Source organism: Aptenodytes forsteri, unplaced genomic scaffold (assembly GCF_000699145.1).
Source record: "Aptenodytes forsteri isolate BGI_AS27 unplaced genomic scaffold, ASM69914v1 Scaffold360, whole genome shotgun sequence".
Taxonomy (NCBI): domain Eukaryota; kingdom Metazoa; phylum Chordata; class Aves; order Sphenisciformes; family Spheniscidae; genus Aptenodytes; species Aptenodytes forsteri.
The window spans coordinates 273927-284777 of record NW_008796109.1 but is presented as its reverse complement, the minus strand read 5'-3'; the positions used below and the strand labels follow the sequence as shown (position 1 = coordinate 284777).

The following is a 10851-nucleotide window of genomic DNA, read 5'->3' as shown; positions in this document are numbered from 1 at the left end:
TAATTAGGTGTCTCTCGCACTATAAGAAACCGCTATAAAGGATCCTATTGTTTTTATAAACCACTATTATATCCTCTTTCAAGTAATCTCTTTTCAGCTGAGGACCCCTGATCTTTTTAGTTTGTGCTCTTCTGGGAGCCAGTCCACTACTCTTATTCGCTACCCACATGTTGTGTAAGCTTGAAACATATCTCTGTATTGTATATTACATTTTTTTTTTGAAGCTCACAAATCTTTGCAAATGGACGTCCAAGGTCCTTGCTCCAAAGAATTTGATTGCTATGAATACAGGAGCAGTAGCAAAAGCCAATCCTATTGAGAGGCATTCAAGCATGTTCAGTGGTATCATACACTTTGTATTTTAGGTAAACCTCAACAAGAGTATAAACCAGTGGAATATGATTTGAAGTAATCCATGTAAAAAATTATTTTCAAAGACAACTTAAGAAATGAGAAGTGTGCCACACTGGTTTAAAAAGCAAAATTCAGGAATAGAGGAAATCTGGACAAAAAATTGAAAGCTCTAGTTCTGATTGTACAGTTCGCGCAAAATTGGTTGGTTTGAGAGGCAACAGAGTATTCTGTCACTTTAGTTAGATTGTTCTATTGTCAGCTAGTGTGAATGGGTAGAGATTTCTTTTTTCCACTTAAAGTTCGTGAAATACAGAGTACCATTCATTTGTTGTTCAACTGCATCCTCTTTGGGATCTTTCATATTTTCTCCCCTAAATGATCTTTTCATCTGCAGTTTCACCTTTTCTGTTGTTCTTCTGTAGCCTTCACTTGAAATGCCCATTCATTTGCTCTGCAAAAAAACTCTCCTTTATTGCATCTTATCTTTACATTGACTCATTTGGCAAGGCCCTTTCTCCCATCATCTATTCTACCTTCAGTGGCTCCCCTTCATCTTAATAATCAATTTTTATTCTTCATTTGTGTAATGATATTAAGAGACTGGAAAGACATGATGTTAATAATGGAAATTAGGAAGGAACAAAAGCTTAATATTCTTTTAACTCATCAATATTATTTTTCTTAAAAAGATGTTACATTAAAAGAAAACTTAATAGATGAATCTCTGAGACAAAGGCTAACTAGAAAGAAGTATGCTTGTTAAATGTTCCCATATATATCATCTGTACTATCTTCCAAACTTTCTAAAAAAAGTGATTTCTTAATTTTCTCTATAGAAGATAGGGTACTTTCTCCTTTGGTAAGTTATCTTTCTTTTTATCAGAGGACCTGTTTTGAATATGCAAAGCAAGAATAAGAGAGTCTGGCTTCCCATAAAGACACAGTAGAAGTTAGAAACCCTTAAAACTTCTAAACTATAATCTCTTTAATGGGAAGAACAGGTTTTTCTTTTCTGCTTTACATAATTGTCAAGATGTTTGGTTGTTACTCGTGATATGTGTGTTCCTTTTTTAAATTGAATTTTTGCTGTGCTTTATTTGTGTCGCAGTGGGATAGAGTTTTGAAAGATCAAATGGAAGGCTATAGTGCCTACCCTGTAGTGCTGGAGTTCTAATATTATGTGCTTAATGAAGCTTTACAGGTACCAGAGATAAATGAATGAGACAAGAATACTGTAATAATGTCAAACTGTTACTGAAAGCCAAACTATATACCACTTGATAGTTAATGATAGTGTCCAGAGTACCTTTTCTGTTGGTGCACCATTTATGTGTATTATAAAAAAAGGAGTTAATAAACCTGAATGTAGATACAGTAGCCTTTACAAGGGATTTTTTTGTTCCATCTGTTTGATGCTTCAGTCTCTTTTGTACTATGAACAAGTCATTAGGATATAAATACAAAATTGAACAAAAGGTAAGAGTATGCAGATGCTAAATGTATTTCAAAATGTCAGTCTATTTTGCAGAAGTAGTATTTAGATAAATGTAATCTTGAATTCTTTTCAGAAGTATTACAAGTAAAACTTTTGTTCCATCCTGATAAGGAGCACAGTGGCATGGCAGGTAGCTCCTTTGTGTCAATGAAGACTATAAAATGTAGTCAAGAAAACCTTATACTTTGTAGATTTGGTCCCCTATCTTAGAGAAAAACCACAAGCATGAGATATATTTTAATCTTTCTTGATGGTAAGAAAAAGAAACATGAAATTCTTTCACACTTTTTTCCAGATTTTAACAGACAACTCCCCCAATGAACAGGGCCTAAATAAAGTGTTTGATCTGTGTGTTGTATGTGGAGACAAGGCATCAGGTATTTACTTTTTTCTTTCTTTTTTTTTTTTTTAGGTGGTAAAATTTTATAAAAGCAGTTTAAAATTCTTCTCAAGCTTTATAACAGTTTGCATGCATATACATATATATTTATACATGCACAAACAGAAAGGATACACTACTCTTTCAGTGGAGAATTACACTAAGTGGTACTCTGGTGTCAATGGGTGGGATTTATTGTTGTTTTACATCATAAATTTAATGTTTTCTACCAGATAATTTTTGCCTGTTTTTCTTGGGCTGATGCATTTTATTTTCTATTATAAAAATTCGTCTGATAAAATTACTTAAGCAACAATGTTGAGAGTGTTTTCTTCCTTAAAATAAGGTCATGTGGTGAACTTTGTTATTGTTGACAAGTTCTCTTAAAATGTATGAGAAACCTGTTCATTATTTTAAATATGAAACCAGTAGGCAAGGAAGACTTTGCAAGTATATGAAAAAAAATGCTAATATGAGATTTATGCAGGACAGTTGGTTATTTGAAGAACCATTATTAAAATTGTAAAAATGCATTATAATTCCAGTAAAAAATAAGCTTAAGAACGGTATAGTCATATATTGCCAAAGTAGAGTGCTAAGGTAAGAAAAGAAAAATGTTTCATGCACTAAATTTTGTGTAATGATATTAAGAGACTGGAAAGACATATAGTGGGAGCAGTGCACTGGAGAGCTCTGCCTCCCACATTCCCTTTGCATGTGCGCCTGCCGTCAGGTGTTCCAGATCTGTCAGAGCTGGAATTACTGAGAGGATGTCGTCTTTTTTATTTAAAAAAAGAGAGAGAGAGAACTACAAGGGCTGTTCCTCAGCATGGTTTAGCTGAAAGCTCCTTTTTCTTTGCACTTTCTTTGTTACAGAAGATAATGGGGTGTAAGAGAGGTGAGACATTTAACTTTGCTCTTTACTTACTTAGGTAAAATTAATCTAAGTAGGGAAATGGTTGCTCCATTAGAAGATTGTTATTGTTTGTCAGTGAAGTCTGTATGATGGACCTCCAGTAATATCAAAATATGACAGCTGCAGTTAAATGCTCCATTTGGGAAGTGATGGGAATAAAGTGTATAAAAATGGGGGGCCAGGGGGAAGAAGTAATTAATGTTAGGATATCATCATGAGAAGTAGTAGGATGGGGAGCAAACTTCCTAGAAAATAAAACCAATTAAAATTTTTCTACTGCGGCAAAGTTTAGCATTAAAAATAAGTTCCTAGAGCTCTAAATACACGTCAGACTTTACCCATCTCAAAGGAAATTTCTGCCAAACATAAGGCAAAGATCTGGTTGGTCTGCTCTAGTTGGCTCCTAGAGTTGACTCCTCTGGCTCCCCAGTGGAGGGCTGGAGTATTCCTTGAGAGGCTGGAGATCCCAGGAGCTATTCCTCCTGTCCTGGCCCAGAGATATCGAGCAGTGGTAGTGAATTTGGGGAGAGTGCCATGTTTCCCTGAGCAGCTGCAGGTTCTGGGGAGCCTCCCGTGTGACAAGCAGTGTCGTGCAAACTGCTTTGCAGATACCTCCAAGCTAGAGTCCAAGAAGCTACATCAAGGAGCAGGTGAAGCAGCAGCTCCGGTGCTTTGCAGGATGGATATTAAGTATTCACAATGCAGCTGCTGTTAAAATGTTTCACTTAGTGATGTTCTTTTAATATATATGATGCTTTATAAATTTAACATTTTAATAGTGTGGTAATATGGTTGTGATAAAGGAATCTAGAAAACCTACCAGAATTTCTAGAAGCTTCAGGCAGACGAGATTGATGTATCTAAAAAAAAGTTTGTGAGGAGCGAGGAAAGAATCTAAAAATATATTTTCCCTTAAATTAGTTCATATTTGAGATTTATTTCTGTAATGTGCCCTACTTAGTTCAAAGAGCAGCCTTAGTACCTCTGCAGTATGTACTTTGAGTGTTTGTCAGTGATCTTCAGTTTTAGAAATGTTTTTTTCTTCAGGATCACAGAATTAAAACTGTTGGAATTGCCAAGCATACCTTAATCAAAACCAGTATTTTTTAGTAATATTTGTGTTTGGTGCTATAGCAGAATCAAAACAATTTACTTCTGAAAAATAACTTTTAAACTTGAATTTTTTCTGTAGTATATCCTAGAAATTTTTGTATGTTAGTATTATATATTAGAAAATTCACAGAAGAACTGATTTTTTAAAAACATTATTTAGCTATTTTAGCTTATTCTTTCATTGAAGTTTTACTGAAAGAACTAAGGATGTACCATTACCCTGTTAGGAAAACAGGGTAATGGTGAAAGGGTAAAAGGTGAAATTAAAGCTTTGAAGTGATTACCTACTGCTGTCAAATGCCATGTTTGAGCTTTCTGTGGTTCCACTAGATTTAATGCATACAATTTCGACAGCTGAATTTGTAATGAGCAACAAGGCTTGACTGTAGGGACGTTTTAAAAAAGTTGCTAAAGAATGTATAAATTAAAAGAGTTTCTTCTCTGTTCTTGCTAACCTATTTTCTTAGGTTTTTTAAACACTGCTGTGAACAGATTCAGCAAGAATTTAATAAGCAACTTGCGTATTTGTAAAATCTCTCCTGTTTAAGTGCTTTGAACTAGAAAAACGATTCCCTTGCTTTTTTACATTGTTTTATAGCCACGATATAATTTAGGATCTGTAACCTATGGGGGAAAAAAGTGTTCTTTTTCTGGGTAAAATAGCAAATACTTTGTTTTTAATAAATATAAACTAAAAAAAAATTTATTACACTGTAAAATTAATGTCGTGATTTATGTTGTTCTGTAACTAGGGCGTCACTATGGAGCAGTAACTTGTGAGGGATGCAAAGGATTCTTTAAAAGGAGTATACGGAAGAATTTAGTTTATTCCTGCCGAGGAACAAAAGACTGTGTCATTAACAAACACCACCGGAATCGATGTCAGTACTGTAGGCTGCAGAGATGCATCGCATTTGGGATGAAACAAGATTGTAAGTCTGAATAAGTGTAAATTATTTTAGGTGGCAGCTAGCTATGTTAAAGTTTGTGCTACAAAAGATATGCTTTGTATTAATACAAATTGTTATCTTAATTTTATATTTTTAAATCATTGTATCTTTTTCCTTTAAAGAACTGTGCAAGTTTGGTGTATCAGAAGTCTGAAATGTTTTCAAGCATACATATTGCTTGACAAACTTAATAAGCACATTGCATGTGGTAAAAGTGAATTATTATTCCTAGGTGGCAAATGTCAAGTATGTCTCCATCTTTGCTTTTTACATATGCAGTTCAATTTTTCTATGCATAAATTAAGCTACTGAACATTTTGAATCCTTCTACCTTCTTTTCACTTTTTCCACAACTGAGATTACTGGCAATTGTTGTTCACTTTTCACAAAGCTCTGCAGAGACAGCTATTCACAAGGCAGAGTTCCATAGTAATCTAGAGTTCAGTTCTTACTGATTCCTGCAGGTTTCAAGTTCCTTTTTAGATTTTTCATACATTGGATGTAGTGATATTGCAATACCGCAGCAGTATCAGAATACTAAATACACAGAAAATCAAGCAATACACGAATTCTTCAGCCCCGATACTGCCACGCTGTTGCTATATGCACAGTATTAGTCTTGTGCTCTGCTCCCTGCCATCCAGCTCTATTTTGCTGACTCTCTTGAACCTCTGTGGACATTCTCCTCCTTACAGCCCTGCTTCCGTCAGCAGAAACCAGTAACACTTTTCCAGCACCGAGGAAATTAATTCAGAAAGGGAGGAAAAGCTGAGCCTGTGAAAGTGGATCTTTACCCTCTAGTTCAGCTGGCAGTACTTTGCCCCTCCACAGAAGACTTTTCAAGCAGAACAAAATCGCTGGGGTTGGGGGTTAGAAGGCAGGAAAAGGATCTCTGGGTCATGGGGGAATACTGAGCAGAGGAGAGGATTGTTTTGGGATAAGAAGTCTCATTCCTCAGTGGAGTGGGGAGAGGAAAGAAAACTCAGCACCATCTTGTACTGTAGCTCCCTCAGTGGGGTTATTTGTCACTTGAAGAAGTCTTGGCCCTTTCTCAGCAAACTCAGATCCAGCTAGCGAGCGCAGGGTTAGCAAAGGAAGGTAAAAAACTTTTGCCTCCATCTCCCACCCTTTCAAAGCACCGTTCATGGGTTACGGGCTAGCTGTAATGGCATTGTCAATACTTGATATTTTGACATTTGGTTTTATGATACTTAACAATGTAAAAATTCGAATAGCATCACAGTCTACTACTAACTTGAAAGCTTTTTAATTTTTTTCTTTAGTTACACATTTTCCAAAACTGCATAATTGAAGAAAAAAATAGTTAATTTTTTTCCTATTTGCCTTTGTGTTTTAAAATGATGAACATTCAGGATTCTGTTAGGCTTAAACAGTTTCTATGTGCAGTACAATATTAAAGAGGCTCTGCTAGCCTGTAGCCAGTGCTTATCAGACTGGTGAACTGATGCGTATTTTAAATTACTTATAGGCCTGGTTTGTGACACTCTTTCAGGATCTTATTCCAATCATAAAACTACTTGCACCACTTTAAAATTGTGGAAGAACAATTTAGTGCATATTTTTGAAAGATTTGTACTTTGCAAATACCTTTTATTAATTAGGTTTTATAGTAACAATGTTATATTACTGTTATGTTATTTTTCCAGAAATTAAATTCTCCTTTTAAAATCAAACTGTAAACTAGTTTCTTTTGGCTTTATTCTGTAGAGCTAGAGAGTTCCCCAGGGTATAATACTGTAAGATTCATTTTAATGTTCTCTAATCCATCCAAAGCAAAGTGATGCATCTGTAGGCTAAAGCGCAGATTCATTCCACCTAGTTTCACTGACCCATTCAAATTAAAAATCTGCTTCTTCTCTGAAGTCAGTGGTTGTGGGTCAGGATGTCGCCCAGATCTTAAATGGTCTGAACTGAACTTTGTGAATGCCCCTTTCCCTCTGTATTGTCTAAGGTCCTAACTTAAGGAGCTTCTTTAAGTGCATAAAGTTATGTGGGTTCAACCCAGACCCACAATCCCTGGAAAAGGGTGCCATGAGTCCTTTACGAATGAACTGAGAGTGTGGGATAGTGAAATTGGGAGGAGAAGCTGTAAGCCTCCACTTAAAGATCCCAGTTAAAAACAAGGTATAAGGGGATTTCTCCCTTAATTGTAACTTGAAAAATTTAGTGTCTGTATGTTTGGTCTCAGACTTTGACTACTACGTCATTTCATTAAGAACAAATCAAATCGGTGTGTTGTTTTTTACCCAAGTTGTTAGCTTATTGGGTATGGGATTTTTTTTTTTTAAGTTATTTTCAGAATCATTATTAAAATTGCAGATTAAATAAAGAGAGGAAAAAAAGGATTATTTCTTGGTCTGTAATTTGGGATGTGACTTAATATTGCATATTGTTTTATTAGCTGTGCAGTGTGAGAGGAAACCTATTGAAGTGTCAAGAGAAAAATCTTCAAACTGTGCAGCTTCTACAGAAAAGATCTACATTCGGAAAGATCTTCGTAGTCCATTAGCTGCAACTCCAACTTTTGTAACAGACAATGAAACAGCAAGGTATGTAAAGTCTACTCAGAAGCAGCTATCTCTGTTTCCTGAAACAAGAAAAATTAATGTTAAAATTAATCAAAATTAAAATGTGTGCTGTTTTGTGTCAGATCAACAGGTCTGCTGGAATCAGGAATGTTTGTTAACATTCATCAGTCTGCAATAAAAAGTGAGCCTGCTGTGCTGATGACTCCAGATAAGGTATATGATGATATGACTGATATATTAAGTAGAGTTGATTGCTGTAGTTGTGTATATAGGGTGGGAAGGGTGTTCTGTTTTGTTGTACTTCTGTTTTGTTAAATTCGTTTTTAAAACACTCCTTTACAACATCAGCCAGTGTTGCAAATGCCTTCTCTTCACAAGAATGCTTTTAGCCTTGCATAGTAAAAATGCTAAAAACTCTACAAAGTAAATGCCTTCCTCCACGGTTTTAGAGAGCTTTAAGGGCTGCATTATTTTTTCTTTGTATTGGGCAATCCTGACACTTGGATATTTCTTTTGTACCAATAAAGTGAGGTGTTTGCAAAACCTCACATGGCATTATCACAGTGCATTTCATAAATACTGTTAGGTTTTTTTCCCCTGAATCACTAATTTTGCAAAGCTAATAAGAGCTATCTCAGCAACAATCTTATTTCTGAGCTGGTTTTCCTTTGTTTCCATTTTGTTACACTTACTGATCCACTAAAGCCATGTGGTAACTTCCCTATACATGAACAGCAGGAAGCTTTTGTATTTTTCTAGCTGATATTAAATTACCTCATACTGTTTTCATGCATTTTGCCTCGCTTGCTCTGTCTGCAAAGGGCCCCATCAAAAATTGTTTATTCCATTTCACTTTTCTGGCTCTGTCTGTAGAGCATGACAACGCAAGCTAAATGACATGTAGCATGCTGGTGTTAGCAGCAGCATACTTGTCTGTAATCATGCACTTTCCTTATTAATTTTTTTTTTGTGGGACAGGGTGGGAAACATGTCTTACTGCCTCTGAGTTGCTGGTCAGTACTGAATCACCTTGTTCCCTTGCAGTTAAATAAAGATATAAAAACCAAAAAGGCTGCAGCAGAATTCCTTTTTCTGCTTGCTTTTAAAGATGACTTTTTATCATTCCTTCTTCTCAAACATTCTCCTACCCTATTACTACTGACTTATTTACACAAGGAAGGAAGGAAGATGCTAAAAATATAATCTAGCGCAGTCTTATACTCCTGGTGACTGACTAGTGAGTGGAGATGATAAATTCTCTTTCTGTACTTGCTTAGCATTCTTTCTAAAAGAAAGAGATAGCTATTACTTGTAGAAGTAAATGTCTAAATATTTCATATTTTAGAAGCAGTGCAGTGTCTAATTGCTGCATTATGATTTATCCATTTACTGAAAACAATAGTTTTCTTACAGGTCTATTCACATGCTGAATTCATCATTTATGTAAAAGTTAGATTCTTCTATTGCAAGTTAACTGCTGCCAATATGAGAGAATTAAAAGCTATACTTTTCCCTTAGGTTGAAGCATGTCAGGGCGATTTAAGTACGCTGGCAAACGTGGTGACTTCATTAGCGAATCTCAGTAAATGCAAAGACATGTCACAAAGCAGTACAGAGCTATCTATGATTGAGAGTTTAAGTAATGGAGATGCATCTTTATCTGAACTCCAGCAAGAAGAACAAGCTAGTAGTGATGTTACAAGGTAAGGCACGTTGCACTTGAAAATATTATTCTTTTTGAGAAGGTCTCTGTCAATTCAGACTATTAATTAAATCATTGCAGTGTAGGAAATTTATCTGCATTAAAAATAATAGTAACAACAGCCTAAGCTCACGCAGAACATAAATCTTGTAAGATTCTTCCAAGTGAAATCATAAGGAAGTTCCATTTGAGAAATAAATACTTTTAGTTGTTTGTACTTGAAATGAATTTCAATGTAAATGTTACAGCTGATGTTCTTACCTTCTGGTTGGCCTTAGTAACGTGTGTTAGATCTTGTACTATAGTCTTAGTACTTTGTGTCATCCTGGAAAACTGTTTCTTAGAGATCTCATCTGTGTAAGTAGTTTAATGCCTGTAACTATTAATCGCCTTAAAAGCTTGAAAAGCATTTTCTTTCTACACAGGAGAAGTCACAGAATTCTCACCATCAATACAAATACATTCACTGAGTATCTTACAAACTTGTGTCTTGCACTGGTTTTAACTGAGCCATTTCGGTGAGCATGTGTAAGATATTCTGTGTAGTACGTACTCAGTTATTCCATCAATCACAACCGTGTTCTTCCTTGGTTGTCATCTCATGCAAGCTTCTGACAGCTGTCCCAGCAATATTCCTTTACACACCATCTATGTTGTACATGCTGTTTTGAAAATGTGTATGTGGAGTAAATCCATCAAGGAAAAAAAGATTGGTATATAATGAAGTAGTTTGTACTGACTGAAATACAGGATTTCCCCTATGGTCTCTACTGCTTTTTATAATTGCAAGCAGAATGTATTTGTTCTGCTCCTTTCTTTATATGCTGCTTAGAAAGTCAATGTGACTTTATATAAGTGCTGATTTGGGCCTTTGCTGTGTCTTCCTAGGTAAAGAATATAAGAATATGCTGTGTAAATAGTATTGTTGTACATGCTGATAAACTTCATTCAATACCATGGCTGTTCAAAAAGATGTAGTAATCTTTCATTTCTTTATTTCCTAGCACTTTCAGATGCTTGCTTTTGCCAACTTAAGTGTTTCTGTTCAGTTTTAAAAATCTGTCTATGAAAAGGCATCAAGTTCTCTCAACCAGAGAGCTTGAAAGAGCTCTGACTCAGCTTAATGTGTACTCTCGTCCCGTAGGTTACCTAATAGATTGCCAGTGGGGAGGTTCAAATTAAATATTCCTGTTTGTCCTGGTTTTGGCTGGGATAGAGTTAATTTCCTTCCTAGTAGCTGGTACAGTGCTGTGTTTTGGATTTAGGATGAGAATAATGTTGATAACACACCGATGTTTTAGTTGTTGCCAAGCAGTGCTTACACTGGTCAAGGACTTTTCAGCTCCCCATGCTCTACCAGCTGAGAAGGCTGGAGGTGCACAAGAAGCTGGGA

At 35.6% G+C, this 10851-nt stretch overlaps 1 protein-coding gene across 2 annotated transcripts in view; it reads left to right on the top strand.

Moving 5' to 3' along the window:
• Window positions 1-10851, top strand: part of NR2C1 (nuclear receptor subfamily 2 group C member 1) — a 58699-nt gene that overhangs the window by 28683 nt on the left and 19165 nt on the right. For both annotated transcript variants that reach the window (XM_009286753.2, XM_009286752.2), the window contains 5 exons: window positions 2145-2226; window positions 5010-5189; window positions 7630-7777; window positions 7879-7969; window positions 9275-9459. In XM_009286753.2, the coding sequence (XP_009285028.1) occupies window positions 2145-2226; window positions 5010-5189; window positions 7630-7777; window positions 7879-7969; window positions 9275-9459 (686 nt within the window). The remainder of the gene's footprint in view (window positions 1-2144; window positions 2227-5009; window positions 5190-7629; window positions 7778-7878; window positions 7970-9274; window positions 9460-10851) is intronic.